General features: G+C 32.3%; 1 protein-coding gene across 1 annotated transcript in view; it reads right to left on the bottom strand.

The window, feature by feature from the left end:
* Nucleotides 1–12,876, bottom strand: part of LOC145242406 (LIM domain kinase 1-like) — a 339,107-nt gene extending 326,231 nt beyond the window's left edge. The window contains exon 1 of the mRNA XM_080105436.1: nt 12,417–12,876. Within this exon, the coding sequence (XP_079961562.1) occupies nt 12,417–12,451 (35 nt within the window). The 5' untranslated portion in view covers nt 12,452–12,876. The remainder of the gene's footprint in view (nt 1–12,416) is intronic.
* Nucleotides 12,877–21,333: the final 8,457 nt, after the last annotated feature.

The raw sequence follows: 21,333 nt of genomic DNA, 5'->3' as shown, positions 1-21,333 counted from the left end.
CCCCCACATTTAAAACGACCTTATGTCTAATTTGCTTTCATGGAGAAGCAAATAAATACTAAGACAGAAAGTGGAAAGCTTAACTGGCTCTAAGCCAGGTTTTAAAGCAATGTTCATTTCTGCACGTGCGTGACCATTCCTTTGATTCTTAAGTTAATTACCAACTCGTTGAATTCAACATCCTCTTTGGCCTAATGGTTAGCGAGGAAGACTAATTACTCTACGTTTTCAAGTTTAATCCCACCTCTCTATCATTTTAAAAAAAAAATTTTCACATTCTTTTCCTCCTTCGCTGTTCGGGTTCGAGCCTGCCTACCACCATTTTTTTTAAACCCCTGTGCAACGCCAGGCATCCCGGCTAGTCTATTATATAAATCTCACCTGTCTGTTTAAATGTATGTATGTATGTATATCTTGCAAAACTTTTGACAAAGGCAACATTTTCTGACAAGATCGATATCATTTTGAAGCTCAATGTCTCAGACGACAAATATCGAAAAAAATATTAATTCCTTTACTCTAAACTGGCCAGTTTTGTACAAGGAGGGGTCGATTTTTTGCAAGCCATTTTTGAAAGTCATTGTATCGGTTGGATTGACTTTGCCTAATTTTAACGTTCCAAACTTCCAATCGCATCATGGAGCATTGGTAAAACATCAGACTTTCTTTCACTCTCTTTTCTGTTTGTGTCATGGGTTCGTGCCTGCCTGCTACCATTTTTTTTTTGTTTAACACCTCTCTTCACCCTGGCTGCCTACTGTTATTTTGATTCCCCCACCCGAGGTTCCTTACTATACCATATACACACACCTAGGCAACGCCAAGTCACCTCCCCTCCCTGCTACTACCATTTTTTTTTAAACACTTTAACTCTTCACCTGGACTTCCTACTGTTATTTTACATCCCCTCACACACATCCTCTCCACACCCGGGTAACGCCAGGTACCCCCGCTAGTTGGGTTCTATTTGTTAGTTCAATGGTTTTATCAGAGATCCAGTCTTGTTGGTATCATTTCGTTGTATCAAGGATAGTCAAGACAGCCCCTTTTCAAATTTCAGCTCTTGATAACATGAATCCACCACATCAGCAGGTGAAAAGTGTCAGATGGAGTGTCACATTTAAGCTTTGAGACGTCGTATTTGGCGGCCTGAGGTTGCAGCTGCATTTTGGCTCTCCACATCATCTGATTAGAGCCGTGTTCATTCCCTGTCTTGGGTTCTTGAGACACTCGACAGTCTTAAATGGCTGATGCCCACTGTGTCTTGATAAAGTGGATGTCACTATCATTGGAGGACTAAATCAGCAGATGGTGCTTGGAGGAAAGGAGTACTGGCAACTACCATCTGATTAGGAGGCAATCTCCATTAGCACAGCAATCTCCCAGGGAGTGAGAAGTGAGGAGTTTACATGTAAAACTGTACTGTTTGCCTACCTGAGCGTTCTTGTCACCTGCCATAATCAGTATGTTAGATGGAATCCAGTCAACTATGCTTTGGAGGTCACCATAGAACCTATGATGACATCTGTGTCAAGGGTGAGCATATGTGGCTACAATGATGATGTTGAGAGGCGGACTTGCATCAGCCGTAGTAAAATCTGTTCCCATACAAGCAGAGCGTGTTGGCCTGAACCACTACAGATGATATATTTCATCCAATTGTGAGACCTTGATTGAGCGGTAACTGAATTCAGGGAGTTTAACAAGAGACATGCCACATCCACATTGTAATAGAATAGAGTCCTTATGGACAAAGCCTGTTCCCTCTGAGAGTAGCATTCTTATGTTCCAATAGAAGATAAAGAGTGCTTTCTTTTGTGAAGGCATCACAGGTTGCAGATATTTCACTTAGTACCTCGGGGTGACGAGTGCGGCAGTTCCTGCGAACACTCTAGCATTACACGTAGTCTGTTAGTTGTGATTTCATCCATGACATTTTATGAGAATTGTAGTTTGCATGCAGTCCTTAGCCGCATGTATCATACTATATGAGGACAGTGCAATCCGAGCATTTGAACAGTTAAAGTGCCTCACTTTTGCTTTGCAAACCCAAGTTTGATGGGGCCAGTGTCATGACAGGCGTATGGGAAGAGGTTTGACAGGTAGAGATGATCAGGTTGCATAGCTTTTTGAGACACTTTATAGACCAGAGGGAGTTCATTCAAACAGCTTAGCTCAGACATACCAGGTCTTTGACAGCAGACAAATAAATACATAAATATCTTAAAATAATAAAATTGTCTTTTTAATAAATGTAATATTTGTGTAAATATTAAAATCTAGCAAAACCAAATAATAGCAAAAAAAACCAAAAAAAAACAAGAAAACGTTATTTCCATTATTCATTATTAGCACTTTTGATCACTCGTTAATATTGAATTTATGCACAAACTGATAACGTCAGCGATTTGAGACAAAGATTTAGAAGTGCCTACAATTAGTAAAAGCTATAGATAGTGCAATGAGCCATGTTTAATGAGTGAAAAGACGATCTTGAACGCCCCCCTCCCAAACTCACTTGAAAATAAATGTACGCATAGATTCAAAAACTGTATAAAATATAAAATAGTAGACAAAATTACTCCTTACAACACGAATGTATGTGATGTTATCTCCCTCAACCCGACCAACGCTGGGTAACCCTGCTGGTATTATAATTAAGTATTTTTGAATATGTTTATTGTAGTAGTAGTAGTAGTAGTAGTATTTATTTGAGACTAGTATTTTAGTATTCTTTGGTTTTCATTTCCGAAGAGTTCAAATGGAGATAATTGCGATTTTTTTCTTTTTCTCCTGGAAATGCAAAGTTTGTAAATAAACTGTTCGTCGTTTTAATTCATTTCAAAATTGTAATTCATTCCTAAAACTATTTCTTAAGTGTTCGTTAAAAAACTGTTCTTGTAATTAATGTTTTCTGTGTTACTGTATTAATGTTTTTGTTTTGATTTTCGGAAAACTTTTGCAAAAGTTCCGTAAATATTGTGATCGTATCGTCGCCACTTGTCATCAGTCGAACGATTAATTAAAGATTAAACCAAAGAAAGCCAAAATGCAGAAGTGCCTTAATTTTACCTGCAAATTTTCGATAACCACATTTAGAGAGGGCTTATTAAAAAATAAATAAATAAATAAATAAATAAATAGGTACTCCTTGGGCGTTGAGTTCCATGGCGACCAGCAGAAAAATTAATAGGTAAATGTTTACTTTAACTACAGTAGAACAGTGACCAATAAAATTTGTTTTTCTTAAAGGTTTTCGGGGTAGCTGACAACGAATCTGATATTCAAACACGTCTCAAATTTACCGTTTGCATGGTATTAACCCTGAACCCTCGCACTACTTTTCATCGCCATTGTTTATGCTATTCTTACATGATGCGTTCGCGCATGGACGCGCGTAGTAAGGTGACTTGTCACATTCGCGAAAGAATTTTTTAGCAGACATTTAAAATAACAAGAAAGTTTTCAAAAACAAAATGTGGTTCATTTTTCTGTGTTACGTAGTTTTTTATGCTTTTTTAATTGATCTAAAAAATTAAGTTTTCACGAGCGGTCTACAAAAGCATTTTTATTTTCCGTTTTTTTTATTTTTTGGGAGGGGGGGTCAATTATAAAACTCGTACGATATTTAACAGGTGCTTCTGCAATTTAATTTACCGTTTTTCCGTAAGTAACGCGAACGCGCCGACATACACCGAGCACAAGAACTCCATCGCCCTACTCCCCAATGTAAACAGAATTTTTGTGAAAAATTAAACAGTTCTTCTGCTCGGTGTATGTCGGCGCGTTACTTACGGAAAAACGGTAAATTAAACGGCAGAAAGCACCTGTTAGATATTGTACGAGTTTTATAATTGACCATCCAAAAAAAATTAAAAATGCTTTTGTAGACCGCTCGTGAAAACTAATTTTTTAGATCAATTAAAAAAGCATCAAAAACTACGTAACACAAATTTTATTGGTCGGTGTTCTGTTGTAGTTAGAGTAAACATTTACTCATTAAATTTTTCTACTGGTCGACATGGAACTCAACGCCCAAGGAGTACCAAAAATATATCACTGGAGAGAGAGAGAGAGAGAGAGAGAGAGAGAGAGAGAGAGAGATTTCATTTCGTTGTAAAAAGGACACTTTTATAGCTGGTGTAACTGAAATTCCTTATTTCACGGGAAACAAACAATATATTCTTCAAGAATTACGTTTTTTTTTTTTTTTTTTTTTTCGTGGGTGGGTGTAAATATGCATCCTTATATGCAGAATATGAACAGTGCTAAAATAATAACATTATTCAGAAAGTCAGCTTAAACACGAGGAAGACGTTTTGTTTTTTATTCAATGTAACTTAATATTATCAATATAACTTTTGTACCATTGAAAAGAAGATAGGCAGAATAAACTAGTAATAAGTTTTTAAAAATTTTTTCATCGTACGAAAATAATGAAAATGCGAGATGAAAATAGTGTTTACATAATTAGCGCTTTAAAATAACGTTCCCATGCAGTAAGCATTTCGAACGTGAAAACATACCCGTGTTTAATAAGGGTGCTAGTGCACTTACTGATCCGCGCTATTTTGTTTTAATCGTATTTCCCAGTTTAATTAAAGTTTTATGATATGTTTTTTGGTGCTTCTACACTTTATTGTCGAAATTGGAGACGACATTTTATTTCAAGCACTTAAGGGAGACACCATTATTTTAAACTATGGTCGAAGCATGAAATAAATAACAAAAAGCTAAAACTTTCGGAAAGAACTATGGAAAAAACGGGTTTGTATTACTGTACACATAGATTCGAAAAAGTTGTCAAAAAACAAATATAGAACAAATAAATGTTATCAAAGGCAAGATAAGTTACTTTTCTACCTAACTGGATATAATTCACGTGTTTTTATTCAGTGTAACATGTTTATTCAGCTCGAAAAACATGCAATGTTTACCGATGTATTGGAAAATTCAAAATGGCAGCCGACTGTCTCTCGGAGAGGGTACGTTTGGGAAAAGGTATTATAAATAATAAACTAGACAAAATACTGTTAGAAATTCGCTCAATATATGTTACCGTGACATAAGTTGACATGTATTCGGTTGTTTTCTAACAGTATTTTGTCTAGTTTATTATTTATAATACCTTTTCCCAAACGTACCCTCTCCGAGAGACAGTCGGCTGCCAGGGTTTGTATTACTGTACACATAGATTCGAAAAAGTTGTCAAAAAACAAATATATAACAAATAAATGTTATCAAAGGCAAAATAACTTACTTTTCTACCAAACTGGATATAATTTTTGTGTTTTTATTCAATTTAACATGTTTATTCAGCTCGAAAAGCATACAGTGTTTACCGATGTATTGGAAAATTCAAAATGGCGGCCAACTCTCTCTTTAACACGGTAAGTTCGGGAAAAAGTGTTATAAATAATAAACTAGACAAAATACTATTAAAAAACCACCGAATATATGTCAAGTTATGTCACGGTAACATATATTGAGCGAATTTCTAACAGTATTTTGTCGAGTTTATTATTTATTACACCTTTTTCCGAACTTACCGTGTTAAAGAGAGAGTTGGCCGCCATTTTGAATTTTCCAATACATCGGTAAACACTGTATGCTTTTCGAGCTGAATAAACATGTTAAATTGAATAAAAACACGAAAATGTATCCAGTTTGGTAGAAAAGTAACTTATCTTGCCTTTGATAACATTTATTTGTTATATATTTGTTTTTTGACAACTTTTTCGAATCTATGTGTACAGTAATACAAACCCTGTTTTTTTTGTTTGTTTGTTTGTTTGTTTTTTACTGAGAATCGAAATATAATTGTAAAAACATTGAAAATATAATTTTAATAAAATAATTTTGTAATGAAAGCAACATTGGATTTTATAATATAGTTTTTTTTTTTGTTTTTTGCTTTTTTTTTTCGAACAGATAAATAATTGTAAACATGCAGAAAGTCTATCATCCTGATGTTATTATCTGTAAAAAAAAAAAGAAAAAAAAGTCTTCTTGCGTAATATTGTCAAGATTCATTTTCTCCAGTAATGTCGGTTTTACCACGTTTCTGGAAGTAATAAATGTTAATTTTTTAGGTTAATTTATTCTTTCCCTTTCCGGAAGTAATCGTTCTCCACTTTAATTTTTTTGTTATTTATTTCATGCTTCGGCCATAGTTTAAAATAATGGTATCTCCCTTGTATTTGGACAGTAGATGCGTGGAATAAAATGGCGTCTCCAATTTCAGCAATAAAGTGTAGAAGCACCGTTTTTTTTTTATTCAATTGTAAGGTTAAAGTATGGAATAGTTACAAAACACCCTCACTTCCCCATGTTAAGAATGGCTTTTTTAAATAACGTTATTATTTCAGCACGGATCAATAAGTGCACTAGTACCTTAATAAATCTAGCAAAAATCAACTAATGGTCAGATTTTCGTGAAATTTTTTATACTTATACATTTTAGAATGAAATTACATATAAAATGCAGTTTCCGTAAAATATACAAGGGGAACTATTTTTTAATACGTGCCCCCCCCCAATATTTATTTATTCAAAATTTGAACAAAATATATTTAAATCTATCGAAATTTCTATTTATTATGAAACATAAGATAAGTAAAACATTTCTTTTTTTTTAAATTTACCTTGAAGTTGCAATTAAAAAATGATATAAACTTAATGTTTATTTTTAAATAGCGTTTTTTTAATTAATATATAGTATAATCAGTTGAATTGCCAAGAAAAAGAAACTTCGTAAACATTAATTTTTAAAAGATTAAAACGATTAAAACTCCATTATTTCAAAATGTTCCGTTACAGCATAAATCTTTAATTGTGTTTAATTTTTTTTTCAATATTAAGGTTTAGTATAAGCATGTCAGCTATTTTATCTCCAGATTAAAACCGATTTGAAAATATTATTGCACAAATATTAAGGATTTTAGCCCCCCCCCCATATTGTTTGTCTCTTTTTACCGAACAAAATATGGAAGCCGTAGTTAACCTCATTCAGTAAAACCGTATTTCCTATTTAATATACAAATGTTTATATTATTAATCATTAAACTATGCAAATCTTAAAACCTAACAAACTTATAACAAAGATTAATTATTAATTGCAGTTTGAAGAAGATAAAGGTTTTAAAAAAATCATTAAGTCGCTTCTGCTTTTCCATAGTTCGTATAGTTAACACAATCTGACGTCACGGAATCGGGTTTTCTTTTCTTTTTTTCACATTGTTTTAGAGGTACCTAATGAAAATCCTATCTAGAAAAGGAACAAAAATAAAAATTGTCTCATCGTAAAGGATTTTTCCTCCACTGAGAGAGAAGGTTTTTTTTAGAGAGGGTGTGGGTTTGCCACTGGGACCTAAGTGGGATGGGAACCCTCCCTAAAAAAAAAAATGTATAAAATTTGAATTTAGGTAAAAATGGCACCGGTAAAAATGGCACTGGTAAAAATGGCACCGGTAAAAATGGCACAAGTGAATAAATAGGTAAAAATGGCACCGGTAAAAATGGCACCGGTAAAAATGGCACGTAATGGATTAATGAGAAAAATGACAAAACGAGAACAATAAAATGGGAAAACGTGCGAAATTTGTCGAATTAAAAAGGGTGCTCGACGACCGATTTAGTCTCAAATTTTACCCTCGTTTTGAGTTTTCCAAAAGTTAGGTCATGTACTGCGACGTCACCGGTGTTACAGAAAATAATGAGAAGTTTGTCAAATTTAAATAGATCCTAAATGCGAATCTCGTTTTTGAGATTTCCCAAAGTGCTATTGCGTCACAGGTGTCAGAAATAACTTTTTTCATCTGTGTGGTAATTCATTCACCTCTTCTCCCCTATTATAAGTTGAACACTGGGCAGAAATAAATTTTAAAAATCTCCCTTATTTACAAACAAGTTCCTTTTATTTTAATTAGTTACTTCTATTTATTTGTTTCTTTACCATATATTCGATTCGATGTCTATACTAATAAATGCCTTAAAAATAAAAATTATCGAACATTTATTACTATAGACAACAAAATGAAAAAGTAAAATATACAACAAATAAAATGCTACCAAACGCAAGATATGCTAAAAGTAAAAATAAAATAAAAATAAGCAGTTTATATATTTTTCAAAAATACAAACAAAATAACTTAGGCATAAACAATTATAGCGAGGAACAGTCCATTTGATGACGGCTTCTGATATTGAAATCAGAAATCAACATTATGTTATTCGTTCCTCGTAATTTATGTACACTTGGTGTTGTTTCTTTTTTATGGAACTCCTGCATTGCAACATGTCGACAATGGAGACGAGTTATCGACCCCTTTATGAAACTCAAATATAAAGAAGTTTCTTCATAAATATTTCATGTTTTTTTAAATTACTACATTGATGAATTAAAATTATATTTTGATACATTTTATACAACCTTAATGTAAAAACCAAAAAAAAAAAAATACTAAAAACAATCTATAAATGTTTTTAGCATATTTTTTTTCAATTATGAATCACTCATTAAAAAGAAATATCAAAACTTTAAAATTATAGTTCGATACATTTTTATACTTTAAAATTAAGTACTTGTGCGTTGAGTCTTATAGCTCACAGCCTAAATATTCAATGACCTCTCCCCTTGGTGCGGAAATAAACTTTTTTTTATTTTGTAAACAAACGAACGTATTGTACTTATGGATGTTTGATACCGAAAGAAATATGAACTTAAAAAAAATAATGTTACTTTTATTTCATTAAATTGTTAGGTGAAAGTGCAAAATAGTTCACCCCACCTCCATGTTAAGAATGGCTTTCTAAATAGTTATTATTTCAACGTTGTTTGTACTCTCGGGGTGTCAAACATGTATAAGTACCTATTTTAGTGAGTCAAAACTGAACTCTGTCATATTTGGTCAGTAAGCTGTTATTTATATTGGAATCAGTTTATAATTTTATGTCAGAAATATACTCAGTGACCGATTGACCCCAGAAATGTCCCCCAGAACGGTTTCGCATGAAACTGTGAGATGAATTGGTCATAAAACCTTTTCGCACGTATACGCGACAACACGTGTTATCTTTCACTTTAGTTTATGTGTCTGTTGAATTTGTTAATAAGGCAATAAAACTATTTTTGGTAATTAACAACATTGATACAGTTTAGCTTTGATAATTTTGTGTTACTGTTCCCATTCCAGCTTTGGACTACTATTCTCATCTTGAGTATTCCTATTTACTTGCTTCCCCAAGAGGGCAAAGTTAGACACAAGGTCGTTTTTTTTATGTGGGCAATATCCAGCTCTCCTACAAGAGGAACTCTGGATCAGAACAAAAATTAAAATTGTCTCAGTCTGAAAGGATTTATTAATTCTTCATTGAACGGGGAGATAATAGGTGGAGTGTAGCATCAGAAGTGATACTACACTTTGTTAACGTATCAGTCGATGCAACCTCCGACAGAAATTCTGTGCAGATTCTCGAGTTCAACAGAAACATTCCAGAGTTCAATATTTATTCAATAATAGCAGTTTTGGATAAATAAGAAAAAATGGCAAAGCCCAACTTATCAACGATAAAATACATTCAATGATAAAATAAATTTAGAGTGCACCAAAATTAGTTTTTTTCTTTTATCAAAGATAAAAGCCAGTCGAGGATAAGTGTCAACCAGGGAGCTTTTAATTACACTAAACAAGGTGCATCTTTTCTGGATCATTTTTATTTTGTTTTGTTTTAGGGAAAAAAACTTATCCCCGTGTGTGTTTTATCCTTGATAACTAGCGATTCATTATGAAAAAAGAACCCAAAAATACAACTACAACTTGTCCAGAAAAGATGCATTTTGTTTAGTGTAATTGAAAACTTCCACATTAACCCTTATCCTCGAGTGTGTTTTATCCTTGATAAGTTGCGATTCATTAGTCCTAAGTACCCCATTTTGGGGAGCTAGATAGTCACCAGATTAAAAACCGACATTGTGTCTAACTTTGCCCTCGCGGGGTGCAATTGATTAAGAACCTTTAGTAAACAATGCTTCTAAACTGAGGTAATTGTAATTTTTTGTTCCGATCGAAAATGCCCCTTTTTGGGGAGCTGGATATTCCCCAGATTTAAAACCAACCTTGTGTCTAACTTTGCCCTAGCGAGGTGCAATTAAATAAGAACCTTTAGATAAACTGAGGTAATTGTAATCGATGAAAACTGCCCCTTCTTTTTTTTGGGGGGGGGGCTGGATATTAAAAATCGACCTTGTGTCTAACTCTGCCCTCGTTGACGGCAAGAAAATAGGAACTTTTACAAAACCCAAAATGAGGTTAGAATTTGGGACCCCATAGCTTCGGTAGCACCTTTTGGTGCCATTTTTACCTAGTTATTCACTTGTGCCATTTTTACCGGTGCCATTTTTACCGGTGCCATTTCTACCGAGCACCATAAAATTTATCCCCCTTCACAATTGAGTTATACTAGCAGAAAGGGAAGACAATCCAAAATGAGTGTTACAGTTCTTAAAACTTATTTCATTTAATTAAAGAATTTTTTAAAAAGTTATCTAAATACATTTATTTCAATATATTCTAAATGGAATGTTATATTTTATTTGTGCATTATAAAAAATATTTATTTTGAAATTTAGAATGTTACATTTTATTTAAATATATATATTTTTTAAATATTGTTTCTAAATTGTTAACAATTTCAATTTAATTCAACTTCGTTATTTAATGTTTCCTGCTGTAATACTTTGTTACTTTATTGAACATGTTTGGTAATCGTGAAGAAAGAGATCCTGTTTCCTCCGTTTAACTATAGGTGGCGTTACTGTCTGTCCATCCAGTTACGGAAGCACAAAATGTATATAATGGCACCCTTGAAAATAAAAATAAATGTTATTGTTATATTTTAATTTTAAACATTATTTGTTTTTTTTGTTTTGCAAACATATTTACGTTGTTTTGTTTTTTTTGTGTTTGAAACATATTTAAGTTTTATTTTTCCAAATATTTACGTTTTGTTGCTGGTTTATTTTCAAACATTTACGTTTTTTTTTTTTTTTTTTTCAGGCATAAACTAAATATTTTTCTTTTTGAAAAGTTTGCTTATGCACTTATTGTACCGCGCTATTTTTTAATAGTAGTTTCAAGTAAGATTCGGGTTTTACAATATCCTTTTTCAAATATATATATATATATATATATATATATATATATATATATATATATATATATACTCGCAGAAAAGGTAAAATAAGTGAAGAAAAATTAAGAAAAAAAAGGGGTGATCCATAAAAAAAAGATAAAAGAAAAAACGTTGATTTTTTTATTATTATAAGAGCGTAAAAAATACTCGCGGAAAAACGGTTGTACCCATAAAAGAAAAATATAGCAAAAACATTCAGTTTATGCTCGCAAAAAAAAAAAAAAAAAAGTAAAACAAAAAACGTAAATGTTTGAAAATAAACCAGCAACAAAACGCAAATGTTTGGAAAAATAAAACTTAAATATGTTTGCAAAAAAAAAAAAAAAAAAAAAAAAAAATGTTTAAAATTAAAATATAACAAAAACATTTATTTTTATTTCAAGGGTGCCATTATATACATGTTGTGCTTCCGTAACTGGGTGGACAGACAGTAACGCCACCTATAGTCAAACGGAGGAAACAGGCTCTCTTTTTTCATGTTTTTAATTACCAGAAAAGGTTTGTTTAGAAAACAAGAATGAATTTTGAAAATTATCTTCCTTTTTCGCTAGTATAACTCTTCCAAATAAGGAAAAAAAAAAAATACTCCCGACAAGTTAAAGTGCACCTGCTGCGCCACGATTTTTTATTTATTATTATTATTATTATTATTTTTAAGATTAACCGCTCTAAAACGCTGACTAGTTAGAAAATGTCCCGAAAAAAAAAAAAAAAAAAAAAAAAAAAAAAAAACGAATTAAAAAGTCTAAAAAGTAAAACCTTATTTCTTTAAAGCCCCCCCCCCCCCCCTATTATATTTCTGGAGATCAGTCCCCAAGGTTGCTCATATTGATTCAGGAAAATTCGATATAAGTAACAAATCTGAAAGATGACCACACTAAATTAAATTCGGGATCCTGAAACGGAAAAGGTTTATTTTATTATTATTGTTGTTGTTGATAATATATTTACATTTTATCGAGCCAATCTGAGCAGTCATGTGAGCTCATCTGCGAAAATATCAACTTGCCAATAATAATCGAGGGAAAAATATTGCGATTTTTTTGTTTTCCAACATTTCGTGTCAACTATTTGGAATATAATTCCGGAACAATAATGGTCAGTCCGGTTAGTTCTGACGTATGAACCGGGGTGGGGAAATTCATTTTTGTCTCTAAAATACGATATTCTGGATCAGAATGCAAAAGTATTTTTTTTTTTTTTTAAATAATAAATATACAAACCTCATACAAAATCCAAAAAATCTTAACAGCTGCATGGTCCTGTCGGTTTCAAAAGTTTTTTTTTTTGGGGGGGGATAAAAACAGTTATTTCGAAATGTTTCTCTTTTGGTTTTTCGCACTTTTAAACTGTCTTGATTTAAACTTAAAAAAAATAATTTTCATCAAAACTTTTTGAGTTCAACAACTAATGATGCGTTAAAGAAATGTCAATTGTTATCCGTTCGAAAGCAAGTGGTAATAAGAGGACTTATCGGGCTCCTTTTTCCGATTATTGAAGCAAAAAAGACGAAGCATTTTTAAGAAGAGACATTATTCGCACTTGTTGTTGACTGAGTCTGCATTGGAAACAGAACCCTTTTCTCGTTTAACAAAAAAAATCCATCTTATGGGAAGCATTGTTGCTGTTTTAAACGAAGGATTTTCAAATGAGGAAATGAATGCGTGTTAAAATTGTGTGTGCGTGTAACAAGAGAGGGGGAGGAGTTAGGTCTGTGGATAGCAGTTTTTTTTTTTTGTTTTGATATATATTTGTTTTTTGACAACTTTTTCGAATCTATGTGTACAGTAATACAAACCCGTGTTTTGTTTTATCGGGGACGTGGTATAAATGAAATAATGTTTTATTTCATGTATATTGCTTGGTATATTTTTTTTTTAAGAGATACAAAGAATATAGTATATTTTATTTTCTTTAAACGAGAAGGATAAAACAATTAAACCAAACCACCTTAGGAAATTGGAACTAAAAATCAAGTTAATAGCAGGTAAAAAAAAAAAAAAGTAATAGCAAAAAGTTAAAAAATATTTTTTTTAATTAAACAAAAAGGAAAACGAGTTTCAGATGTGAAATGTTGACATTCACTCAATTGTGTTCTTAATCAATACGGATAAGCATGCTAAAAAAAAAAAAAAATCCACCCAACTAAAACAAATCAATGTAGATCAGTTTTCCCTGGTTCAGTGCTTAAATTAAGTGTTTAGAGCGTTGCTATTGGTCAGTTATTCGCGAATGCTAATTAACTGAAAATGGTCAGTTCCTGTGTGGGTGGGTAAACAGGTATGATGCGGCTTGAATTATTTTCATGTAACAAAATATTAACTTTAAGCACCAAACAATAAACCCAGACTTGTTCCAAAGGCTTACAAGCCGGCAAATGTCTGTAGTATGGAGGGTAGAAATAAGTAGAAATGCTGGCGATTTATTTTATTAATTAAAAAAATATCGCAACTGTATAAGCTGATTTTTTTTTTTTTCTTATTAGACTAATTTTGTGGGTTGTGTTTTTTCTTCTCAAATTTTAATGAATAATATATATATATATATATATATATATATATATATATATATATATATATATAGTTTCTTTTCTATTAGAAAGAAGATGCAAATGTTTGTTTCGTTAAAATCCCAAACTTTTTTAAAAGACGTAGGAAGAAACGAAATATTAATGCGTCGTCATTTTTTTTTTTTAATATTTTCAAACTGCTTCACGATTTCATCGAATGAGTCACACTAACACCGTTATCGTTCCTACCGTTATCCTAGTGTTACTGTTGCACGTCTTCAGAACGGCGTTAAATGAGAAAACATTCATTCGTGACCACTACTCGTATATCTGTATGCGTGCTTCTCGTCTCCACATAACTTACATATTAGTCTTTAAATCGATTATTTTTGGAAATCCAAACCCAATAACAGAAAACACAGCGAGTTTTTTTTTTTAATTTTTATTTTATTATTTTTAAATCATGATCATAAAAAACGTTAAGCTAAGCTACTTCTATCACGATAGTTAGACAATTAATGCAGAACTCCGAAAATATGACATGTTCTTCTTGCATTCACACAGTTCTGAGGCAACACGTTCAGAAAATTAACTCCACTAGAATACATTTTGGTTTCTTCATAAACAAGTTAGGCATAATCTTTTTTTTTTTTTTTTTTTAATAGTTAGAAAAAATAAATAAATGAATTACTTCGTGACCCTCCGGAATTTGGAAGCCTTTAAACTTTAAAATTATTAGCAACTCATGTATTAAAAGATTAAGCTTTGGAAACTTTTTACATCCAGTAATTTTAAAGATAGAGATTAAAATATTACTATAACAACAATTAGTTATCGTTTTATAAGAAGTTGATTCAATTAATAATTTAATGACCAAACGATACCGTAATAATAAAACTTAACTTTCAAAACTCTTTTTAAAAATTAATAATTTGGTAAAATAGGAAAAACATGAACGTAAAAAATAACTACCAGGTAACGCCGGGTGAGCAGGAGTCGATTTTTTTTTTTTTTTCAAGAGAAAAAAAATAAATCAATAATATAAAATTATGTTCGAAAGAATACACTTATTTACAATTGAATACATGATTATTGTAAGCGACAAAGTTTAGCTACTTTACTACGGATTAATTAAGTTTTTACTTGAATATTTAAAAAAAAAATGTTCTTTTAATAGTTCCATTTATTTCTTACTTTATTAGTTTTGAATTTTTAAACATTATTAAAATTAAATGCCAAAACATCGTGATAATTGAACTTTTAATTATCCCTCTAAAACGGAAATATTATCAAGATTTTGTTAATTTTAAATAAAAGTATCAAATTTGGTTTGTTTTTGTCATTCTTAATTTATTTCAGAAATACTCCTCTTCTCAAGTGGTGAATTTACTTTTTTTTCGTAACTGCGCCGCATTCCGCAGTACAGTATTACTGCGGAGATCGGAAATAAAGTGCGTGCTTAAACACTTTATTTCTATAAATTTCTTATAAAAAGAAAAGTTGGGGTACTGAAGAAAATTGACTACTTGTTCTTTACTTACTCCCTCACCCCCCGAGCCCAGAGACATAAGGTATGTTTTTTTTTAATGTGTGGAAAATCCAACTCTCTCAAAGGAGCAGTAGGAGCACTCTGGATTGGAGCAAAACTGAAAATTCTCTCTATATAGAAGGACAGAAAATACGAAGTTCAATATCAGAACACATACTTCACCTTGCTCCTAGTCCAAGCATGTTTTTTTTTTTTTTTTTTTTTTATAAATAATAATTTTAGTACTATATATATATATATATATATATATATATATATATATATATTGACGCAAAACGATACGCTTTGAAATATAATAAAGTGTTATATAATTTATTCAAAATTAATTTTTGAATATGTAAAGTTAAAAATTGGCGAGACGATTCGAAGGAGAAGCAAAAAAGAAAAAATTGATGCAAATATTAATTTTTAAAATTCAATAATACATGCAGCAACAGTGCAACACCAATTTTCTTTTTTCTTTTCTTCTTTTTTTTTTTAAATACACTGCTGGCTAAAAAGGGTAAATATACTTTCTATACCGACTGCGGCAAATCAAACGCGCAAGGAAAAATAATACCAACAATAAAATCAAGATTTCAGAAATTCAAAATTAATGAATTAAATTATATTCCTGGTTATGCTAATCAGATTTGCATCATCAATTTGTAAATACAACATTTCTTAATATGTGAACCGAATAAAAATTTGTGAATGAAAAACAAAAACAACAACAACAAAAAAAAACGCGTTCTTCATTCATTGATCGCACACGGCGCGAGTAGTGAGTGAATCAAATTTGAAAATGAAAGTAAAAGATATTGCAAAGAAGAATAGCGACTTTTCAAAGATTAGGATTTCAAAGTTGATTTTCGGAAGCTGATATTATTATTATTATTATTATTTTTTTTTTTTTTTTTAAGTTCAGTTGTGTGGTATTTGGTATGGATCTCCACCAGCAGCACCGGTAGAAGAATTGTTTTTCTTACGTGTGCCTAAATATTTTGTAGTCGGATTCCATTGTAGTGTATATATGTGTGTGTGAGTGCGTGTGTCACCTTTGCTAGCCACACGTCCGGCTCAGTTGCTACTACAGGGGAGGAGGAAGAGAAGGTAAAAACGGCGAGAGATGATAATGTCGCGATGCACGCCGGCCTGTAAGTGAGCATAAAATGGTGACGTCATGAAGCACATGGACATTTTAGAGGAGGAGGAGGAGGAGGGGAGAGAGAAGAAAGGATAGAGGGGGTAGGTGAAGAACATAGGGAGAAGAGAAAGACAAAGACGAAAGGAGAGAGACAAAGTGTAAGATGGAGAGAGCGATAAGGAGAAAAAAAGATGAAGGAACTAGGGGGAGAGACAGAAAAAAAGAAAAGAAGAAGAGAAAGGAAGAGAGAATGAAAGGTAGGGTGAGAAAAAAAGAAAGAGGAAGAGAAAAAGGGAGGAAGTGAGAGTGAGAAAGAGGGAGAGACAAAAAGGAGAGAGAGAAAAGGAGATAGATAAATTGAGAGAGAGAATGAAGGAGTTTGTAAAAATAAGTGAAAATAAAAAAAAAGTGAATAGAAAAAAAAAAAATAGAAAATGTATATAGAATGTTCATCAGCAGATCTAGTTAGTCTGTCATAAAATCGAACACACCACAGATTCATGACAACCACAGATTAGGGTAAACATGCGGTTGAGTTGATTCTCAATTAACTTCTTTCATCTTATATACACCTAGAAAATGAAAGAGATGCTTCACTGTATATGTCCAGATATCTAAATTTCAGTTTTGTCGTGCTAGACCCTTGTTTATCTCTCAACTCAATGATTACATAGTAGATAGTCGAACATTTTCTAAATGACTATGTAATCCATCATAAACTAGCCAATGGTCAGCGTATCGAACGATTGCCTAATAAGCAGCTCATCATACAACAGCTGATCACAAAATGGCTCGATGATCACCCAACAGTCAATTAGTTGCAAAATAGCCTGACCACAAAATATCACAATTGCCAGCTGGTTCCATAATAGCCCCAAAACTAGCCTGCTGCAAAATGACCCAATGATCAATCTGTTGCAAAATGATCTGACCCGTCACAAAAATGGTCTGAGGGTCAAACTTTCAGAAAATCCAGGATCTGGCCTATTTCAAGATTGAACAATAACATCTTTCATTTTTTTAATTAATTAATGCCAAACACAAACGATTTAAGAGAAATTGCTATTTCATCAATAGCTGGTGGAGGCTCTTAGAGATTAATACTATTCCTTAACAGAATTAGTGGATAAATGAATGCAGTAGATCCTACAGCTAAGCCAATTACATAGTCAGCTTTAATATCTATTTGGTTGTTCACGCCTTCACTACCCCCCCCACCTGACAAAAAACAAGTTGGTACAAGTAGTCTGACACATGATGGCACCAGGCTAAGAGAGGTTACATATAAGCAACCTTTTCAATACCTTCTTTGTCCTCTGTAAATGTTTTACAGCCACAGTTCTACTGGAAGATATAAACTTCAGTTAATACCTTCTGTTTTTCTATTAATAACATTAGTTTACCAAAAAAAAAAAAAAAAAGGATCACCCAGAGAACCATAGTCTCATGACAGTTATAAGTTATCTCCCTTTATTAGAACACTTCTATGGTGTCTCTCTAGAAATAGAAACGAGGTTTAATCCTCTTTCTCACCATGAACAAGATTCAGCTCATGCGTATAAAATAGAGCTAATAAACAAAACATAACAATGCATGTGTTTTTATTTCTATCTTCAACGCCAGGAATTCTGCTAATAGATATTTCCTTCAATATCCTTCAATCCTGGGCGACGCCGGGGATATTGCTAGTATATTTTCTCACCTATCTCATTCAATCTTGAGCAATGCCAGGTATTCTGCTAGTGTATATGTGCAGCCATCTTACACAATTCCGAGCGATGCCAAGTATTGGTCTATTCTGTATTTGTACCTATCTTATTCAATACCGGGCGATGCCAGGTATTCTGTTAGTATTTATTTGAACCTGCCTTATAAAATCTCGAGCAATGCCTGGTATTCTGCTTCTATATATTTCCACCTATCTTATTCAATCTAGAGCGATGCAGGGTATATTTCCACATATCTCATTCAATCCTAAGCGATGCCGGGTATTTTGCTAGTATATATTCTAACCAACATTATTAAATCCAGGGCCACGCCGGGTATTCTGCTAGTATATATCTCCATCCATCTCCTTAAATCCTGGGCGACGCAAGGAATTCTGCTAGTATATATTTCAATCAATCTCATTCAATCCCAGACAACGCCAGGTATTCTGCTAGTATATATTTGCATCTATCTCATTCAATCCCAAACGCCGGTGTATTCTGCTAGCATACATTTGCATGTATCTCATTCAATCCTGGGTTACCTGGGTTTTAAGTATTTTTTTTTTTTTTTTTTTTTTTTGTACTTGACATTTTCGCTTGTCATGTATTGTTTAACTCTCGTATTATACTATTTTTAAGCCGCTAATAACTTTGGTAACGTTTTCATAACGCGTAAGTTAATCATATAATTTGTATGATACTCGCATCTTTACCGATAAGAATTTTTTTGTATACAGACTTAGCCATTACAGCTTGCTGACGTCAGATCACGTGGCATGACTAAGCGTTTTTTCAATTACGAACTAACCCTTCGATTCGGTTAATTCCAAGTTTTTTAACATATGAAGTAAAGGAAACTCAAACCGATGTTCCTTCGTAACTGTTCCTTGTTAACGACCCCCCAACGGTGTTAAGTGGTAGCGGTTATAGGAGGAATTTATCGAGGAAGTGGAAATTTAATATGCCTATAACACACCTAAGATATTGTTTGTGCGTATTACATTTGCATGGAATGTCTTGATTTTTAATCCTATGAAGGTCAAAATCAGAGTGGAAAAAATGAGTTCATTTTATATATATATATATATATATATATATATATATAGAGAGAGAGAGAGAGAGAGAGAGAGATGAAGATAGAAGAGAAGATAGAAGGCAGATAGAATAGATAGATAGAAGAATAGAAGATATATATATATATATATATATAGAGAGAGAGAGATAGATAGATAGATAGATAGAAAGAAAGAAAGAAAAGATAGATAGAAAGAAAGAAAGAAAAGATAGATAAAGAAGAGAAGAAGAGATATTAGAGATAGAAATATGAAAATTTACATAATGAAATCATCGTAAATAAGTTTGTTCAATGTATTTTTTAATATAAAATATTAAAACAATCTTGAATGAAGTGATTAAATTCGGTTTCAATTCCAAACAGTTATCAATTGAAACAGTGAAATTTGATATTCAAATCAGATCAAAATAAAAAGTTGATCTTTAATGTGTTCTTTCGAGAAACGATCATGTATAGGAGAGTTCATTGGTTCGTTTGTCGATTTGTCATATTTTAGAATGGCATTATTATCAGTAAAACGTGGATTGAATTGACGTATCTTAGTTTAAATGCGTCCAAGTTTTCCACAAGAGGTTTTGTCCATCAACCGGTCTTTCATGATTATGTTTGTAATAGCATTTTCGCTGGTCTATCACAGTTAAGTTTTAAATAGCTTTTATGTTGATTTGTCACGCTTAAGTTTCAAACAGCAGTATCATTGACCTGCCACACTTAAGTTAGAAACGATATTTTCGTTAGTCTGTCAAGCTTAAGTTCAAAACGACATTTTCATTGGTCTATGATGCTTAAATTTGGAATAGCTTCTACGTTGGTCTGCCATGGTTACATCTAAAACAGCATTAAAGCTTAAATTGTAAATTGTATTTTTTTTTTATTGGTCTTGGCTTGAAACAGCACTTTTGTTGGTCGGTTTGAAATGACTTTTACATTGGTTTGTTAAGCTTAAATTAGAAAATAACATTTCTGTCATGTTTATGTTTAAAATAATTTTTACGTTGGTCTGCCATGCTTAAATTTGAAATAACTTAAGTTTGAAATAGCTTTTACGTTGGCCTATCAAGCTTAAGTTTAAAATAGCTGTTACGTTGGTAAGTTGGTCTGTCATGCTAAGTTTGAAATGGCTTTTACGTTGATCTGCCATGCTTGAGTTTGAAATAGTTATTGCGTTGGTCCATCCTTTTAACTATCATGCTCAAGTTGGAAATATTTTTATGGCGAAATATGAAGTGGGTGTGTCAAGTTCAAATCCTGTCGTTTCCATAGCATTACTTTTACTATAGATGTTGGCAAACTTCACCTGGGCTCATCTGTAAGTACTTGATTCTAGAAAGAGTCGGGCAAACCAATACTAACAACAGAAGCTGATCAAATTAATCGCACCGGTCCTATTCCTATGAATTGCATGCATCCAAGTATCGTCTTAAATAGTTCCATCCATTAGTGAATCATGAGTTTGAACAGTTGTTTTCATTGGTCTGTCAAGTGTGAGTTTGATAAACCATTTTAAAATATGTCAACACATCTCTGCAAGAGGCTCTCTCTGTCAATTTGTAATGCCAACGTTTGAAATCGCATTTGAATGAAAGAATAAGAATATTTGTTGTTCTTCAAAGTAACGAATCAAGAAAAACAATATGCTTTTTGTCGAAAGCTGGAAAAGAATCCTTTGATGTTTAGCGGAAATGTCTGAAGAGGTGTTGATAAAAACAGCTGCACGGAAACGGAGAATGCGACTGTTTCTTTTTCTTTTCAAAAATGATTGTCAGAAAGAGAAAAAAAATCCAATAAATGCACAAAAATATGTGTAAATTACTCGTGTAGATTCGATATTTCAAGAAATCAAAAAATATACCTCTCTCTTTTTCATATACGTGTATATATATATTTCAATGAGTGGGTTTACCAATAATTATGTTTTTTTTAATACTTGTTTTATCATGATATTTTCATTTTTCAAATTTTTTAAATAATTTCAACGCGTTTCGGACGATCTTGTTGTGTCTTTTAAAGCATTCTCTTCAGAAAATTTGTACAAATAAATATTTTCGTTCAGCCATTTTGATTATAAATGATATTCTCAAGGAGTGAGAAGATGTTGTGTGCCTCTAAATGTTCCCCAGCTCGAGTGTATTTCATCCCTCCGCTGGTTTATTGGGGCCAGTTCAGGGTCAC

The sequence above is a fragment of the Euprymna scolopes genome, chromosome 21, assembly GCF_053919585.1.
Source record: "Euprymna scolopes isolate OS-2025 chromosome 21, ASM5391958v1, whole genome shotgun sequence".
NCBI lineage: Eukaryota > Metazoa > Mollusca > Cephalopoda > Sepiida > Sepiolidae > Euprymna > Euprymna scolopes.
The sequence above is the reverse complement of the archived record's forward strand: the minus strand, read 5'-3'. Positions and strand labels throughout refer to the sequence as shown.